The 20,301-nt window shown below is 39.8% G+C and overlaps 1 protein-coding gene across 1 annotated transcript in view; it reads left to right on the plus strand.

The window, feature by feature from the left end:
* Nucleotides 1-20,301, plus strand: part of LOC140493664 (ethanolamine kinase 1-like) — a 460,360-nt gene that overhangs the window by 271,290 nt on the left and 168,769 nt on the right. Inside the window, exons 5-6 of the mRNA XM_072592363.1 lie at nt 31-114; nt 16,629-16,789. Of these exons, the coding sequence (XP_072448464.1) occupies nt 31-114; nt 16,629-16,789 (245 nt within the window). The remainder of the gene's footprint in view (nt 1-30; nt 115-16,628; nt 16,790-20,301) is intronic.

A 20,301-nucleotide genomic window follows, 5' to 3' on the forward strand; every position in this document is an offset into this window, starting at 1 on the left:
AATAACTGGTAAATGTTGTTCTTTTCTTAGAACTCGTAAAGTTCATTGATTATGAATATACTGGCTACAATTATCAAGCATATGATATTGGAAACCACTTTAATGAATTTGCAGGTAAGAAATATATTAGAAGTTTGCATATAATTACCTTGAGAGATCAGGTTTGCAGAAGGTCTGTGAAATGTGTTAGTTTGGACTGTATTGAAATGAGGTGCAATATCCAACCATTTTTGTGCACCAGTGGCACACTACATATTTTTTACAACTGGGTAACCAATTTTCTGACCTTTCTTTCATCTGTGGGCTGTGTGATACACATGAGCCAGTTGACTACAATTTGACAGTTGACATATCTGGTGCTTTACTACAACTGGATGTTAAGTCTTCCTCCAGCACTCAAACCATTGTAGAAAATTCCAAGAAAGACCCCAGTTCAATCGATTAATATTTAAAAGGCAAAAGAATTGGTATTATTTCAATGGAGCAAAAAGTTCAAAAAACAAAAATGAGAGGAAAATTCCAGAAAGGAAGCAAGATAAATAGAAGGTGAAATTTTATTCCTAGTGTTGCAGAGATTAGAAAAATAGGGAGAAACCTTATACAGGTCTGAGCGATGTGGGTCATGGCAAGAGATATGGCAAAATTGGATGAGAGATTCAGTGAGGATTCATTGTGATGTGAGGAGCAGCTCATACCAGCTTTTATGCTTTTCACAGCATCGTACCATATTTCTCCCTGGCAAGTTGCCAATTAAGGTTTGGGATTGATAATAGCATGTGAGGGAAGGTGTTGCAGATGTTAATGAGAATAGCAGAGCATGAACCTCAGTGGGAAGTGGGGATAGTAGCAGAGATGGTGAGTGTGACATATTGGTAAGAAGATGGTGACATTTATGCTGGCAGAGTGGAGAAGGTCATTGAACGGCTTCCTACATTTGGTGTGCATTCCTCCAGACAGCCGAGACTACACTGTTCAGGGTGACAACCTCCACTGCTGGTCCTGGAGGAAATGGAAGTCCTGCCTCTACATCACTGACCAACAGAAACTCTAGGTCCCTGCCAGCACATTTCTGATATTCTCTTGCCTGCCATGTCCACAGCAGATGTCAAGAATCATGCAGGCAGCTCAGGATTGACAGTGCTTGTCCAGATGCACAATGGGCTCTTAAAGTTGGTAAATGTCCATATTACAGAGGAGGAAGTGCTGAATGTCTTGAAACGCATAAAAGTGGATAAATCCCCAGGACCTGATCAGGTGTACCCTAGAACTCTGTGGGAAGCTAGAGAAGTGATTGCTGGGCCTCTTGCTGAGATATTTGTATCACCGATAGTCACAGGTGTGGTGCCAAAAGACTGTTTAAGAAGGGTGGTAAGGACAAGCCAGGGAACTATATATCAGTGAGCCTGACGTCAGTGGTGGGCAAGTTGTTGGAGGGAATCCTGAGGGACAGGATGGACATGTATTTGGAAAGGCAAGGACTAATTAGGGATAGTCAAAATGGTTTTGTGCATGGGAAATCATGTCTCACAAACTTGATTGAGTTTTTTGAGGAAGCAACAAAGAAGATTGATGAGGGCAGAGCGGTAGATGTGATCTATATGGACTTCAGTAAGGCGTTCGACAAGGTTCTCAATGGGAGACTGATTAGCAAGGTTAGATTTCATGGAATACAGGGAGAATTAGCCATTTGGATGCAGAACTGGCTCAAAGGTAGAAGACAGAGGGTGGTGGTGGAGGGTTGTTTTTCAGACTGGAGGCCTGTGACCAGTGGAGTGCCACAAGGATCAGTGCTGGGTCCTCCACGTTTTGTCATTTATATAAATGATTTGGATGCGAGTATAAGAGGTACAGTTAGTGAGTTTGTAGATGACACCAAAATTGGAGGTGTAGTGGACAGTTAAGAGGATTACCTCAGATTACAACAGGATCATGACCAGATGGGCCAATGGGCTGAGACGTGGCAGATGGAGTTTAATTCAGATAAATGTGAGTTGCTGCATTTTGGGAAAGCAAATCTTACCAGTACTTATACACTTAACAGTAAGGTCCTAGGGAGTGTTGCTGAACAAAGAGACCTTGGAGTGCAGGTTCATAGCTTCTTGAAAGTGGAGTCACAGGTAGATAGGATAGTGAAGAAAGTGTTTGGTATTCTTTCCCTTCTTGGTCAGAGCATTGAGTACAGGAATTGGGAGGTCATTTTGCGGCTATACAGGACATTAGTTAGGCCACTGTTGGAATATTGCATGCAATTCTGGTCTCCTTCCTATCAGAAAGATGTTGTGAAACTTGAAAAGTTTCAGAAAAGATTGACAAGGCTGTTGCGAGGGTTGGAGCATTTGAGCTATGGGGAGAGACAGAACAGGCTGGGGCTGTTTTCCCTGGAGCGTCGGAGGCTGAGGGGTGACCTTATAGAGGTCTACAAAATTATATGAGCCATGAATAGGATAAATAGGCAAAGTCTTTTCCCTGGGGTGGAGGAGTCCAGAGCTAGAGGGCATAGGTTTGGGGTGAGGGGGGAAAAATATAAAAGAGACCTACAGGACAATTTTTTCACACAGAGAGTGGTACATTTATGGAATGTGCTGCCAGAGGGAGTGGTGGAGGCTGGTAAAATTGCAACATTTAAGAGGCATTTGGATGGGTATATGAATAGGAAGGTTTTGGAGGGATATGGGTTGGGTGCTGGCAGGTGGGACTAGATTGGGTTGGAATATCTGGTCGACATGGATGGGTTGGACCGAAGGGTCTGTTTCCATGCTGTACATCTCTATGACTCTATGACTCTAGATGCCAGGGATGCCAGTGAATTCCAGATACCAGCGTAGTGCCAATTTGTTCTGGGATGGCACATGATTAGAGGGGGCTGGAATTGGACATGAGAAACACCATAGTGGCCCAGGAGGTGAGGTGAGGTTGGTAAGATACATTGCGAGAACTTAGTTGGCCTTGCGATAAACAACTTTCCAGGAAAGCTCAGCACAACTTGGAATTAGCCAATTGGTTAATATTGAATTCATAGTACTTTTGTTCTAAGATTATGTGTAGCAACAAATTAAACATTTATAACCCATGAAGTGCATTACGTAAGTCCATTTCACTTTCTCCAGGAATTGCAACCAGTAAAATGAAAGAGGTCCTGTAAAATTCAAGTCGTGAACATAAGGTATATCATTGCTCTTTTGTCAACAGCCAATGTAACATCATTTGCATTTAACACTAATATCAGAATTGAAAAAAAAAGCTCACTTAGCATTATCACTGTAGTACTTACAGATTTTATTTAAAATGCTGTTCTTTAATTAACTATTTACTTGTTTGATTAGTGGAAATCAACTTTTATTATCTTGTACCCTGTCCTATAACTGAGTTTATCTCTAAAATAAATTCAATAATCTCTGATGGACAAAATTTATTGTGCCAAGTTTTATGACTGTCTTTACTACTGCCTATTTATTACAGAATAGTAAAATGTTTGTTGCATTGTAAATTCTGAATCACTGCTATCCATGGAATAGAACTGCTGATAAAATGGGTACCACATTAGTTTATTTTGCATCTTGCATGTTGGAGACATCAAAGGATTGGCTTAATTTCTTGTGGAGGCTTGCAGAGTACAGAGAAGATCTATCAGTTGTACCAAAGTGTAATGAAACCTGCAGATTAAGTATTACACAGAAAGGGTTCCACATAAGCTATAATCAATGTTTCCTTCACTTATACCTATTCTATCATATGCTCAACCATTCTTGTCTTCAATGCAATAAATTTGACCAATGTACGAATGCTTTTTACTCAATTGTTCTGCTGTCTTCCTGATCATTAAAGTGAAATTTACATGTATTTTTTATTAACCAATTACTTAATTCTCAATAGAGGAAGGAACCTCTATAACATGTCAATGTTTTTCTCTTGAGATTAAGGTTATCCAGCAATTTCCTGTGCTGGGTCAACACACTATGCAGCATATCGTACGAGCTGGGAGATTTGGTGGGGTGAAGATTGTGTCAGACAGCTCCATCATATAGTTTAATCCTTGCCATTCCCTTGAAGCTTGAGCAGACTGCTGGCCAGAAGTGAGAATGTTGAAACATCATTTTATAGTTCATAGCTCCCTTTGTGGTATTCACCAATATTTTGACATTAGACGAGAGGCATAGTTGTATCTAGCATTTGCAGTATCTATAGAACATATATTGCCGAATTTGGATTTAGATTTTGGATTTCTCTCATTGCAATTTCCACTCCAGATGAATTTCAACTGATTATTCTGTCCAGAGTAGCTTAGTTGGTAGATGATCATCATGAAATCATTTTGGCCTGAAAACTTTCAGTACCCTTGGAGCACTCTCAGGGAGCAATTTGTTTTAAGATTTGGATCAGTGAGACCTCCCTTCCCCCTTCACCTTGTTCACCACTACTTCCCAACTCCCCATGCATGTATGGGATGTTGTGCATTTGGGTAGTTACAGAGAGCTGTCAGTCAATGGGGAATTGTACCAATACAGAGACGAAACACACATGTGGTGTTTGCAAAATCATAAACATTTATCTGTACATTTTAGAACAAGTTTAAGTTTCAAGCAGATTTTTTTAATGCAGTATAAGGGAGGTGGCATATCTTTAACTTAACGAGGTTGCTGTTGCAGGATTGAACATGGAATGATTTTTAATGGACTTTAATGGATGACACAGCCATCATTTTTAACATGATAATGAATATGACCTCAAATGAAATTATTCCATGGTTGTCCATTTAACAGCATTGTTTTCCCTTCTACTCTTTCAATGACTAACATCATAATTTATGGAAGGTATTATAATGAATGAAGACAGCATTGTTATGACATACAATTCACTGATGTGACATCCAGAAGCTTCCCCCTGTAATTAATCATGAATCATTAATCATGCAGTCATTATCTTCTATTTTATTTTTAATTATTATAAGTATGTATGATAGCTGAGCTTTATGAATAGTGACAGTGATTGCCTGAGTTATGAAGGGTTTTTTTAGTGTTATTAACCATTTGGCCTCAGCAGTCTACTTACATTCAATAAGAAGAAACCAGGCTGCTTTATAAAGCAACAATTGAGGATAGAAAGTGCAAAACTGTCACCTCCACAGCCAAATCCAATGTGAATTGTTTAGAAAAATATGAGAAAGTGAACCTGTTGATAGCTACATTTATAGACCACATGTGTGGTCCCTAGACTGGTGGTTTATGACCAGCTGGACTCATTCTTGTAGTTGTATGAATCAAGCACCTCAGTGCTCATAATGGGATCATGTTAAGTCTGAAGTAATCTCAACCCTGGCAGGGTTTGTAATGGAAAATAGTTGTCTTGGTGTAAACAGAAATCATCACTAATTACTGGGTGACTGAAGGAAAATATATTCCCTCATCTTGTGCAGATATTATCATCCATTTTTGTCAGTTGGGGATAACATGATGCTGGTGTTCATTTTAATTTGTTAGCATTCTGAGGTGAATATCCGAGTGTCAATTGTAGGATATTACCCAGGGTAAATGTAGGAGGAGAAAAACCAAGAAACATTTGTTGGACAATGCTAAACATAGGTTTTAGAAGCATGTAGATAAATAAGATGATTGAGCAAGATAAAGAATTCTGTAGTTGTCAAATAAAATATCAAGGACAGGCACATACACAACATACTTGGTGATGGAGAACAACTAGACAGAATGTGACTTAAATGTCAAGAATGTTGAATCACAAGCTACACAGAAGACAGAGTTTATGCTCCAACCATTTTTAGTTTTAAATGGCAATAAGCATGTGGACATAATATTTCACAAGTAGGTGCATACATACAGTATACTAGAGTAAGTAAGGACTTGTGATGGAAGATATAGTATTTCTGATCATTTTGGAAATGGTACAGAAATAATTTTGCCACCCAATAGTAACCAGCTGGTGAATAATAGATGCCTCAACTTGCACACGTTCTCATGTTGTTATAGTGACATCATATTTAATATTATTTTATGTTCTGGAGTTTGAAGCATACCAGGATTGTTTTTCTTTAAAGAATTCAATGAAAGGACAATGGAACATTCTTTTAACAAGACATGTCTTAAAAAGTGCATGGTTAAAGCAGATCCCATCTGACTGTTAGGTTGCAGCTTCTATTTTGGAGGTTGCTTGGATGTTTCTAGCCAGACTGGGGACAGAAAGGAGTTTCCCTACTGAGATCTTGAGTTTTGGAAAAATCTCTACAGTGTGCGCAGTGGATCACTGCTCCAGTCTCAGCTTTGACTGATTCTCCTCTGAAAATCCAGAAGAATCCTCAATACTTTATTTCCTGAGAAAGGTTAATTGGCAAAACTCCTGGAGACTTTAATTTGTGTTTAATAACACACAACTTTGTGTGTCAGAACATTGAATGGAAAGTCCATGTGTTAATTTGTTTTCGCCTTAAGAACTAAGACCTATTGGCAAAAAGTGTTTTTCTCCAAAAGTGAATCCCTGCAGAAAGAAATCCATGTCCTTCCCTTTGCCCACTGTATGTGTGAGTGTTTGTTGGATGTGTGTTTTGCATTATTTAGAAGAGTAAACATTTATAGTTTCATGTTGCAAACTTGGGTTAATTTCTTTATTTTAATAAATTTAAATTTTTATAAGAATCAATAATTCCATGTTTATTAAAGAAATATAGCTTGGCGTGGCGGGGCTAGGGGAAGAGGGTGGGAGAATGTCACTAAGTCATGGCACTCATTTGGAGAGGTGGTGTAAACATAATGGACTGAGAGGCAAACTTCTGTGCCATAACAATTCTGTGATACTATTGTTGACTTTTTTAAAGTCCAATGTCTTTTTATAAGTCGAATATAGCGAAAGCATAACTTGTCCATATCAGGAACCAAGTAAAATAGTTAAATTTGTTTGTGACTTAAGAAGCAGTGGGTCCACAGAAAAACAATGTACTCCTTTTATCTGGGCCAAGACAATATAGCATTTTCACTGCTACATCAAATTATTGTGATGTTTTGCTTTGAAGGTTGCCTTAGCTGAAATATAAGTACACTTTTATATTCTTCTTTGCTAACAGAAGCACCAAAGTTTTGTTTCTTGGCTGCTTTAGAAGCTGAGGTGGAGGTGAGTCATTGAAAAGAGTTGAGCCACAAGAAAAAGCAGTTAAAAATTGTGTATGGTGAAATAAAATAATACCAAATAACAAAGTACCAGACTTTTGTACTTGTAATGATTGCAAAATCTAGCAGAGTCTGCTGTCATCCTAAATGTAAAAGTGACAGAAAACTCTGAATTTGCTCACGTGGAGCTAAAAATTAAATCCAAACGTTACTGTCAGTGCACCTCGTAAGGTCACTGTTGAACTCCCTGCACATGGCAACCTTTAGAAGTGACTTGAATAATCATAAATTATGCCTTTTGGACTGTAATATTGCTCCTTAAAAAAAAACTTGCTGTCACTTCATAAAAGGCAACTTGGTTTTCAATTCTGTCCTAAGCCATAATTGCTGATGAAAAACATCACTTACACTGAAAAAGATTAACTTTATATTTGTTGATTATCAAGTTTCCCCATTATAATTGAAGTTCCATAGGCTTTTAGACTTTGCAGATATTTCAATTTATGCCTTTTTCACAACATGGATGCACAAATTTTATTTTAACTATCTATTGGTTTTTCAGTCAATGAAAATTCTTTGATGTGATTTGTTCCTTAGTCTACTTGATGGCATTACTGTTGCTAGATGCTAGGAGACCCTTATATTTATCACCAGAATCAAGTTGGCATTGTGAAAGGGGAAATCTATGCCATAAAGATTGCTAGATATCTGTTAACCTGCTCTGTGTTCAATGGCACATGTCTTCAATTGTTGAATTTTATCAGGAATTGGTTAAGAATCAATTATGGCGAGTTTTTTGGAGGGTTTCTCTTCACAAAACCTGATGAGATTTCTCCTGCTATCTTCTCAACCTGATTACTGATTCACCACAACCCAAAGACACCTTGATGATCATATTTCCATATTCACCATAGGTGGCAATTCTCAACATTGCTGTGATCTCTGGGATGCCTGGCACTGGCGCCATCTTTAAAGCCCAAAATAGACAGGCAGCAGGCTGGAACAACACAGCAAGCCAGGCAGTGTAAGGAGGTGGAGAAATTGATGTTTCAGGTTTGAAACGTCGGCTTCTTCATCTCCTGATGCTTGCTGGCTTGCTGTGTTCTTCCGGCCTCCTGCTTGTCCATTTTGGATTCCAGCATCTGTAATTTTTTTTATCTTCAAAGCTCTGCCTTGCACCATCTCGAGTGCTGTCAGTTCAGAGCTGCCCTGTACAGTTCATGTGAGTTGCCCCGGATGTTTTGAACATAGGAAAATTGGCATCTTGCTGTGCCAACAGGAACCTGGAAGTCTCGGTGGATGGGGTGGTGCAAATGAGGGCCGTCCTCTTCTCTCAGAACCAGCAGAAGAGACCACGTCACCAGACACTCTCATATAGATCTGAAGTTGCCACATGGGTCAGTGCTCTTCTCATGATTCAGACAACTGCCCAACAATGCTGCAAATTGTTCAATGAACTTGTCCATTCCATGTGGGAAAGTGCCATTATAATATCTCCACTATCTTACACTCACTTTGTCTCTTCTACTGCACATATCTCCCGCCAAGGCTCATGATCCATCATTCTCGCTTTCAGATGCAATATTTTCCCTCATTGTCTCTCACCATCCCATTCCCTCTCAACATTGACCCTGCTTGCACTCTACGCTGCTTTCTCATTCACTTGAGATATCTCACTGCCTTTCCCATATCTGCACCAGCACTGACAGCTATGCCAGCAACTTTCATCTTACTCAATCTGTTCCTATGTCTCATTCCAGGAGAAAAAGTGCCACATTAGCACATAAAGAACCCAAGGCAGATGGTGAGTGCCAGACATTTGGCTTCTCACCCATTATGAGAAGAGGATCCTGATCCTGACCATCCCAGGCAACCAACTGGCTATACCCAAGCCCCTGGACTGAAAGTGAAGCTGTCCTTGACTTATTGTGGTGGGACCCCCCCCCCTGACTGAAGGCTACACCCCTTAGACTTTGAGACAAGGCCATTTGGGTAAAGTATACAGCATGTGTACTGCTGGCACATGGAGTAGATGTAAGATTTACATAGCACGATAATACAGCAATAGGTCCAACCTTGACTAATCACTGCTGACAAGTATGATAAGCTGCCTGGCTTTGTGTCTGCAAGAAAAGGCCGATCAAGACAGAAATACTGTGCACCGTTAAACTTTGGCTGAGAGGAGACAAGGCAGGGCCAGGCAAAGATGCTATATGCATTGTATAGGTGCAGCATGAGTGAGAGCTAAGAGAACAACAAGGAACCCTAAGAGGAACCCTGGTTGAATCCATTAGGTGCCTGCCCACAAACGTAAAGTGTACTTGAAGGAACATTCCAATGATAGGCACGCTCCAAAGTACAGTACGGACATGCAGAGTTGTAGATGGGTTGGAGATTGGCATAAGGGTGCAGTGAGACTGGTATGTGTCTGGTGCCAATGTCCACGGACAGGGAGTGAGTGTGGTTGCCACCCTGAGATGTTGGTGACTGCTGCCCATGATGGAAGGCCGGAAGTGTAAGTGGCAAACTAGAGTGGTCAGATTATCAGTCTGAATTTTGTAGCAGAAAATGACTCCATTTAGTTTCTATCCAGTGGTTTGAAGAATGGGAAACTGCATATAGGTGAAGGGAGATTAGGTGATGATAACATCTAATCTGTGTTAATGGATGCAAATAGGCAACTGGCTGCTCAGTAGTGAGAATCTCATCCTGTGAAGAATCTCATTTCGCTTTCAACATTTAGTTGGAACTGAGACTTCCTACCCTCAATATTGGGAACTTGTCACTATTGATCTCACATGATTTTCCCACTTTTATCACTTCTGCCTACATTGTTCAGTGCCTGGGAAGATCCCATGATGTTTTTCTGATAGTTTGAAATGTAAATTTAAAAGAAAGGACTTTAAAAAGTCTGAGTGGTCATGCACTGGCATCAAACCTTATGAATTGTGACAAAACACCAAAACATTTTATAGTATTTGTCCTTTCTGTTATTTCGATTGAATCTGATGATGAAGTTACAACAATTGAGATGACGAAGTTACAACAACTGAGATGATGAAAAAAGACAGCTGAATTTGCAAGGAGTTCACCTGTCATTAGTGTTGCATTCAGTCACACAATCATTCATAGTTGCCATAATACAAAACTCAAACATTAATGAAGAAAAATAAATGTGAAATACTTAGGAAGTCAAGAGGAAGTGATAAAAGAAATTTTCAACACTGCTGTTTTGACATAGTTAATTCCAACCTTGGGATTGCTGATTCCAGAATGGCAGACTGCCAAACTCCTGTATCTCTTGAACTGTTGCATTTTTACAAATAGAAATGATGACGAAGTGAAATAACTATTTTCCGGTCAGATTTTCCTTCAGGATGTCTATCATTATGGAATGAGCTGCCAGAGGAAGTGGTGGAGGCTAGCACAATTACAAAATTTGAAAGGCATCTGGATGGGTATATGAATAGGAAGGGGTTAGAGGGATATGGGCTAAGTGCTGGCAAATGAGATTAGATTAGATTAGGATATCTGGTCAGCATGGACAAGTTGGACCAAAGGGTCTGTTTCCGTGCTGTACATCTCTGTGACTCTATGACTCTATAATCCAGTACTTTACCCACACAAGACAAATACATATCATGCTCTTTATAATTTAAGCAATGAGCCACGAGTATTGAACAATTGCTCACATATGAGGATGGTGTTACTCACAGTGAATCAGACATTTTAAAAGAAACAAATAGTATTGTTAGGAACATTGATTTATCAATTTAGGAAGTCCTAGAATTTCAGAAGTTTTGCCATGTCAGTGGTTCAGAACCCCAAAGTACTGTGGACAATTTAAACTTGTACTTCCAAAATTTGTTTTCAAAAAGACCTCAGATGCAGCCAAGAATGGCTGTGGATGTAAATTTAGTGGTTAAATGGAGAGAGAGAGAAAGAGAGAGACAGACTCATGCAATTTTATACCTACACCCAAGATGTGATGGAAACTTCAAACGACAGCTCTTCAAAGGGGAGAAGGCAAGTCATGACAGATTAGGCTGTGACCTCTTGTGACTGCTAAGAAGATGAAGGTCTGATGACCCCCAGTTCAATAGTAAGCTACCACTTGCAGACAATGTCACAATATGTTGCAGTTATATGTTGTGCCTTTCCTTTTTAAGAATGTATAAGAACAGGGGTTAAACAGCCAGTTTCAGCTCAACTGGAGTGGATTAGGAGGACTGAACACTTTTATGTGTACCAGCCTGGGTTCGAGTGTTAATATACAGTGAAGGTCACATTTGAAGAATGATCACCTAGCTATCCCTGTGTTACAGGTAAGGGGGTTGTCACACTAAATTATTGCTAAGTTGTGTAAACTAGACAAAAGGAACAGGACACCGATTCAGCCATCTTCAGCTGCTTCACCAATAACATTCCCTCCATCTTAAGATCAGAAGTTAAGATGTTCAATGATGATTCCACAATGTTCAAAGAATAAAGAACAAAGAACAATACAGTACAGGAACAAGCCCTCTGGCCCTGCAAACCAACGCCCACCACATTTTGCCCATACATACTCAAACTGTTGTCACTTCCAGGATCTGTATTCCTCTATTCCCTTCCTATTCATGCATTTATCCAGATGCTTCTTGAATGGTGCTATTGTGTCTGCTTCTACCACCTCCTCTGGCACCCCGTTCCAGGCACTCACCACCCTTTGTGTGAAAAACATGCCTTGACATCTCTTTCAAACTTTCCCCTTGCACCTGTGTCCCTGAGTAATTGACCCCTCCTCTCTGGAAAAAAAGCCTCATACTTTCCACTTTATCCATGCCATACACAATCTTATAAACTTCTATTAGGTTTTCCCTCAACCTCCTGCATTCCAGTGTAAACAAAGTCAGTCTATCCAACTTTTCTTTTTCGCTCAAATCCCCCACACCAGGCAACATCCTGATAAACCATTTCTGTACCCTCTCCAAAGCATCCACATTCTTCTGGTAGTGTGGTTTCCAGAACTACATGCAATATTCCAAGTTATATAAAGCATAACTTGTCTATCCTTATACTCAAAACCCCTTCCAATGAAGGCAAGCATGTGATAGGCCTTATTTACTACTTAATCTACCTGCACTGCCACCTTCAATGATCTGTAGATCTGCACTCCTAGATCCATCTACATATCAATGTTCCTAAGGTTCTGCTATTCACTGTTAAATTTCCACCTGTACTTGACCTTCTAAAGTAAATCACCTCACATCTGTCCGGATTAAACTCCACCTCACCACCCTATGTGTGCAGTTAGCACTGCTACCTCACAGCACTAGGGATCCGTGTTCAATTCCCACCTTGGGCGACTGTCTGTGTGGAGTTTGCACATTCTCCCCGTGTGTGTGTGTGTGGGTTTCCTCCGGGTGCTGCAGTTTCCTCCCACAATCCAAAGATGTGCTGGCTAGGTGAATGGGCCATTCTAAAATTGCCCATACTGTTCAGGTAGTTGTGTTAGTTAGGGGTAAAATGTAGAGTAATAGGGAATTGGGTCTGGGTGGGTTACTCTTTGGAGGGTCAGTGTGAATTTGTTGGACCAAATGGCCTGTTTCCACACTGTAGGGATTCTATCTGCCATTTTTGTTTTTTGTCCATGACTCCAGTTGCTTTATATCCTGCTGTATCTTCTGACAATGCTCCTCACTATCTGCAAGTCCACCGATCTTTGTATTGTCCGCAAACCTACTGATTAGACCAGATACATTTTCCTCCAAATCATTTATGTAGATCACGAACAGCAGAGGTCTCAGCATTGATCCCTGTGGAATACCATTAGTCACAGCCCTCCATTCTGAAAAGCATCCTTCCAGTGCTACTCTCTGCCTCCTTTGACTAAGCCAGTTCTGTATCACCTTGCCAACTCACCCCTGATAGCATACAACTTCACCTTCTGTACCAGTCTGTCATGAGGGACCTTGTCAAAGGCTTTACTGAAGTCCATGTAGACTACATCAACTGTTTTTCCCTCATCGATCATCTTCGTCACCTCCTCAAAAATCTTGATCAAGTTAGTGTGGCATGACCTCCCCTGCACAAAACCATATTGTCTATCACTAATAAGTCCATTTGCTTCTTAAAGCATGTGGATCTTATCCCTGAGAATCTTTTTCAATAATTCCCCTATAACCTATGTGAGACTCACAGGCCTGTAATTTCCAGGGCTACCCTTGCTACCCATCTTAAACAATGGGACAATGTTGGCTATTTTCCAGTCCTCTAGGACCTCACCTGTGACCAAAGGGGGGTGCAAAGGTGTCTGTCAATGCTCAGCAATTAGTTTTTTTGCTTTCCTCAATATTCTGGGATAGATCCCATCAGGACCTGGGGATTTATCTACCTTAATATCTTTCAACACCATTCATGATTCCTCAGATACTGAAGCAATCCATGTTCAAATGCAACAAGACCTGGATGATATCCATATTTGGACTGACAAGTGACAAGTAACAAGTAACATTTATGAAGTGACAGACAATGATCATTTCCACCAACAGACAACTTAATCATTGATGTTCAATGGCATTACAATAGCTGAATCCTCACTATCAATTTGCCAGAGGTTTACCATTGACGAGAAACTGAATTGCACTAGATATTATAAATACTTTGGCTGCAAGAGCATGTCAGAACCCAGGAATTCTGCAGCAAGTAACTCACCTCCTGACTTCCCAAAATCGATCCACCACCAACAAGGCACAAGTCAGGAGGGTGATTAAATACTCTGTACTTGCCTGGATGAGTTGAGCTGTAACAACAGAGTGAACACTCATCCAGGGTAAAACAGCCTATTTAGAAACACACCCCTACTTCATTCCCTGCGCCATCAGTACTCCATAGCATCAACATGATGCACTGCAGAAATTCACCTAGACTCACTAGACAGCACTTTCAAACCCAGGACTACTACCATCTCCAGAAGAGCAAGGGCCACAGAGATGGAATATCTCCATATGCAAGTTCCCTTCCAAGCCATTCACTATTCTAAATTGAGCATATATCACCATTTCTTCAGGAGCACAGGATTGAAATCCTGGAACTCCCTCCCCAGTGGCATTGTGAGTTGACCTATGTGAAATGGGTGAGTTACTCTTCGGAGAGTCGGTGTGGACTTGTTGGACTGAAGGGCCTGTTTCCACACTCTAGGGAATCCAATCTAATCTAAAAACTATGGATGCCCACATTCCATGAATGAATAAAAGTCATGACAACAGAAAGATCCTCTCACCCTGAATGTTCAAATTCATTAATAGTTGAAATGTATTAGAATTACAGTTCTAAACCTATCTGAAAGCTATAAATTGTTAGACTAACTATTCGCTACCAATAGCTTCCACTGGAATGGTCACAGTGCTCAATTATCCACTCTTCCCGAGCAATTCAGACACATACCCAAATATCTTCTTTACTTAAATTATCTCCTTTAGGACTAATCTGTGTTGTGTTTAGATTTATTTTTGTGTGAAGTCATGCATTTTAGTAAACTCACTTTATGAAAGCCGCGTTAAATTGACTCCTTTTAAAAGTCAGGTCATTTCAGTTTGGGAGAATGGTATACACAAGCAAAAGCATTAACTTATTAACTTAAATTTTCTGCAACTAACTGAGAAGATGGGTGAATAAAGAAAGGGAAACAGTTTGCCCTTCCTCACCTGGAAGCTTAAAAGTTAAATTTATCCCTCTGGAAGGGTAATGATTTGGGGAAACTTGGCTGAAGGTTCCAGCATAATTGAGAGCAGTACTGAAGACCTAGCAATCTTGTGACAGGAAGGATTGACTCAGCATTCAGGGATCTAAAATCATTATATAGGAAGTTCAGGTACCATTGCAACAAACATTTTGAATTTTACATTGATGGCAGAAATTGGTAAATCTGGGAACAACCAGGAGGCATGCCTTGTGATGTGAAAGAAATTTCCATTTTCCATTTTTCAACCCCCTTAGGGGCCTGGAATTCCTCAAAGGTTAGTCTGTAGATATGTGAGGCAAAGATTTTGGGTTCCAGAAATCAGGCAAAATCGTTCTAAGGAGGTGAATTGTGATATCAAGAAGGTTTGGGTGCATTAGTGTAGTCAAAGTTCAGCTTTAATTATAAGTGCCCAAGTCTTGTTGTACTGGCGTATAGCGTATAATATGATTGAGGGGGAACGAGCACAGGGTAAAATGTCCATGACCATTTACAAACGATCAGCTTCATCTGCCACTTGTTTTTTAGTTTTAATTTCTGTCCTGTACACTGCTACTTTTAGTTACCAGTTCATTTTGCTTTCCTGTTGTCAGATTGTGTCTTGAATCATTCTGCATTTGATTAGTTTCGAAACTTTAATAAACACACATTCCCATAAAAGGGCAAAAGTTACCTATAATTTTGTACAAGTGAAGAATGATTTCTTCTGCAGAGAGAAGTTTTCAACTGACCTTGAACCCAAACAAAATGATGGGCGGAGCTTATTGTGTATCCCACAGATATTAGACATTCAGAAGGAACCCACTAATTCAGCATCACCTTCCAGGTGGATATAAATGACTCGGAAAATGCAACTGAACCTTTGTTAAAATTTTTCACTCAGACAAAAATATCCTTGATTGATACTTTCCAAGTAGCAGCAAAGGAGATGACAAGAGCCATTAATCATAATTATTGGCAAACTTTCTCAAAGCTAAATCTGATCAATTCAGAAGTAAAAATGACAAGAGTTGTGAATGTTTTAAATGTGACATGTCCATGGAATAATTCTCTGGCAATTTATGTGCCAGATTGTTTTGAAATAATTTTGGAGAAAGCAAAGGAACTTACACATTCTCACAGGAAGATTGTATGCATCCCTCTGCTTCAACTTAGAAATCTACTGATGCATGAATAGTGCATATGCTCAACATGTGCAGGCTGTATGTTGGGAAATTCTGCAATCTGCACATTTTCAGCATGCATCAATGTGTTTGGTTAAAACCATTAACTTATTGCTACAAGGAAACATTCTCTGGCCTTGTGAGAACGAGTGATGCCTTGAACTAAAGTACACAAACAATTCAGAACAGATATTTCATGTTGGATTAAAAATTTATGTTTTAATGTTTTTGTGAACTCTGTTTGGGATGCAAGAGATTTATGTTTCACAGGGAAAAAGCGATGGGTGGACTTATTTCCCAAAAAGCATATGGAATCATTCTCTTGGTTCAATTTTTCTTTTTTATTGTTGCTTTTGACTGAACTTTCAGGATTGGTTATTTCATAAATCCTTATTAATTTCTCATCTATTGCAGGGCACAATAGACCCCATATAACTATAAGGCCATGCATATGCCAGTCTTAGAGGGAGCATTGCATTGAATTCTGAAACAGGATCTCAGTTGCTGGAATGAGTAATGTTGATGGCTTATATGACTCAGTTATAAAATTTGATCCTAAAATTACACATTCTTCCAGGCACAATTATTCATGTTAATGACTGCAAAAATAAAGGTTTTGCTTCCATTTAGGGGTGAGTGAATTGGACTTCAGCATGTACCCACCTAAGGAATTGCAGTTAGAGTGGCTTAAGTCCTACCTGGAGGTATTTAAAGAATGTTCTGGATGTGAACCAATGGTGACTGACCTGGAAGTGCTGAAGCTCTATGTACAGGTGAACAAATTTGCTTTGGTAAGTAACAAGTGTTTAATGCCATTTTTAATGCTGTAGTTTGGACCAAAGTGAGAATGGTTTTCAAGTGAATGTCAAGAACCTACAAACATGGGGTTGAATTTTATATGGAGGACATTCTCCTCACCCCAGTGCTCTTTATGCAGACTTTAAATGTAGCTGCCCAGCAATAGCATAAACTGAGGGTGTGCCTTAATGAGGTTAGAATGGGCCCTTCCTCCCTGAGGAAGAGGAAATCCTGCCTTTGAGAGTTGTTACAATCAATCTGATTGGTCAACAGCTTTGAAGTCCCAACAGAAGCATGAGTGGCTACTGCTGGGACTCTGCAAATTGACAGGAAAGAAGAACATGTGGGATTTTCACCTTGACAGAAGTAGTGGCGAGAGTTAAATGTTCAGGTGAGTTGCCATGTGAGAAATACCCATTCTTTCCCACTATCTCACAATTAATTTTGGCTGAGAAGATTCATGGTCAACTTTCTCAACCCACCATGAATTAGACCCTTAAGTCATAAATTATGGACCACCTAAGGCCTCAACCACCCACCAGTCCATTACCTGCTATCCCAGGGAGGGAAATGTGACAGCCTTTCCGACTGGGAGATCAGTCAACCTACCTGCTGGTTAAGATAGCAAAATGGAAAAGATAGCAAAATGTGGCCACTGAAAGACAGCCCTGAGCTTGCCATTGGTCTGCCTGATGCCCTTCTCCCTCCAACCCAACTGCCCCTCCCCCCACCGCCCCATCCTGTGAACCATCTCCTTCAAAACAAACATTCACCTGGTCATTGCTCCTTGGCTCCATGTCTTTTGCTTAGCTTTTTTAGCTTTTCTTGGATTTAGGGAAGGGGCATCTCAGCATTAAAGTCATCTGCCTCCATCGTTAGCCTGCAAAATGGAAATTTCCAACCACAGATACTGGCCTTGCAAATATATCTTGACATGTTGATTAAAGTGGGATCAGAGACTCTAGCAAGAGTAGCGAGGAGGAGTTTGAGGATCATTTCTTAAAGACTAGCAAGGGAGACATAAGAGGGGTACACCAGCTCTCGAGGGTGCAATTTCCTCTCTGTCAGGGATGAAGGGCCCAGTCTGATGTCATGAAGGTACACCCTCAGTTTATCACCACTTACCAGTGGAGTGACCCAGTGGGAAAGGGGACCCTAGGTAATGCCACCTCTCCCTTCTGTTTTCCATCCTGCTTTTACCAGTGCGTGTGAAATCCCTCGGCTGCCTACCTTGATTCTATGTTCTGGTTTTGCACAAATTATTGAGGAAGTAACAAAATCAGGTCTTTAATGGGCTACTTAAGGACATTCAATTGACCTATGAGTGAGCAGGATGGTTGATGTCTCAGTTGTCTTCCACTGCAATATGGTGGTCAGAAAAATGGTAATTTCACTTCCCCAACCCACCTTTAAATATTCTGGAGGGGGAGTCAGGGAATATTGGTTTGTAAAATGCACCCCAATGCTCTTTCAGGTTTTTATGTTTTCTTAATATGGTTGGGGTTGATGCATTTATGATAGATGGAGGCCATACAACAGTGCCTCATACAACAATGCCTCATACAACAGTGTTCAAATATGTCAACTGCTATTAGGGGAGCAAGATAGTTCTTCTTTAATTATTGAAAGTAATATATGGTACTGTCAACAGACAATGAACAAAGGAGAACCACCACATTGTGAAGTGTTGAACAGACCTGCACTGTGGTTCAGTAAAGTATTATTTATAAGAAATATATTGGGTCTGGCATATATACCTAAACCTTAGTGCAGAAGTTTGCATAAGATGAATTTTAGCATCCACATTCCTTGGAAATGTGAATTATCTACTCCTTTTAAATCATCAGGTTGGAATTTAAAATAGATTATTAGTGGTGAAATGCTTTGGGATGTCCTGTGGATGTGATATGTTGTTAAGTATGTACAAACGAAAAAAAAATCATTTTTACAGCACATGATCATGCTTGCATGCAGACACAGTTAATTTCTTTGATACTTGAGGATGCTTGAAGAGTAATTATTGTCAAGTAATTGTTCTTATTTCAGCCAGCTAAAATAATCATCTACAGAATAATTCTTTAACAACAACATGCTTTTTCTAAGAAAGTACCAATGCATTGCTCATGTGGCTAAGTGGCCAAGTTTTCAGTAGTACCAAACACAATACATTCAAGAAAATACTGTCCAATATTTATTCATGAGCTGTTGTGGGGCTTCCCTGCTCTCCTACCCTCCACGAATGTCAGAGGCTGGCTTGTCGAGGGAACAAATTTACAAAAGAAATGAAATCTCAGAACACACTTGTGCTCAGACCACCCTTGTCTTCAGGTTGAGATTTGCAAATGACGAATATGACATTTCTAAATGTCAACACAACTTTGAAAAGTATGAGCCAAGTATTACTGTTCCCTCACTGCAATTATATCTTCCTTTTTAGCATTTTGCACGAGAATGTTATGAAATGAGTCATGTTCTCTATGTGCTGTTGCCTGAAGATGCAAGTGAGAAGCATATCTGCTGGTGGCAACACTTTTCGTGGCAGAAAAGCAAGCATATAAACAAAAAAAAGGTGTCTTTATCTTGACCATGCTCCAGATACCAAAGAATACATCCAATCTCTGTCTAGTTAACTTGCAATTCTGTCTTAGCAAAGGTAGGTCTTCTTCAAAACTTGCAGCCTGTTTTGTTTCAGTCCCTGAGGCAGAACTCCAACAGGTTGCTTACAGTGTTCAATTATGATTGGCATCAATTGAGCTGTAGTAAATCACATGACTGGTTTGATAGCTCAGTTATGTCTGTGGACCCCAGCCCCTCAAGTCAAAGGTTCCACTCATCGCCAGTAAATGAAACAATTCCTCCACTTATTTACTGGCCACACATTTGATTTGCAGATCCAAAAGTTTTTTCTCCTGAAGACCAGTTGCCTGTTCAAATACTTGGTTATGACTTTTGTGGATGGCAGCCACTAGCACTCCTGTTCTGACATTTGTCCTCATTCTATATTAAAGATGAAAGGCTTGCCTTAAAAATTAAATGTGACCATGATCACAATTCCTCTTCAGTGCCTATTTCTACAAGTTACGAGTTAGTAGTTTTCTGACATCAGAAGTTACGCAGCACTTAAGACAAGCTTTGGAACAAAGTCTGGCCATTCTGGTGTTTATTCTATGCATGAACCTCTTCGCAGCCCTCCTCACCTAACCATATTGCTTAATCTCTAAATCAAATAATTGAACTCCAAATTTTATAAAGCATTTGAATGAATATTTTGAATTAAGAAATGTCTGTTTCATTTGTTTCTGGCTGTTGAACATGTTTGACATTACAAACATTTACAGACCATTTCTATAGATAATTGAACTGTGGTAATTGAACTTATAAAGGAAAGTGCAACAACCAATCTGCACAATAACCTGCAAATAGTAATGAACTGAATTTACTTTTGTAATATTGATTGAAGGAATGTTGACCAGGACACCCTGGACATGCATGGTTTTATTTGGAT

Source organism: Chiloscyllium punctatum, chromosome 22 (genome assembly GCF_047496795.1).
Source record: "Chiloscyllium punctatum isolate Juve2018m chromosome 22, sChiPun1.3, whole genome shotgun sequence".
Taxonomy (NCBI): Eukaryota; Metazoa; Chordata; class Chondrichthyes; order Orectolobiformes; family Hemiscylliidae; genus Chiloscyllium; species Chiloscyllium punctatum.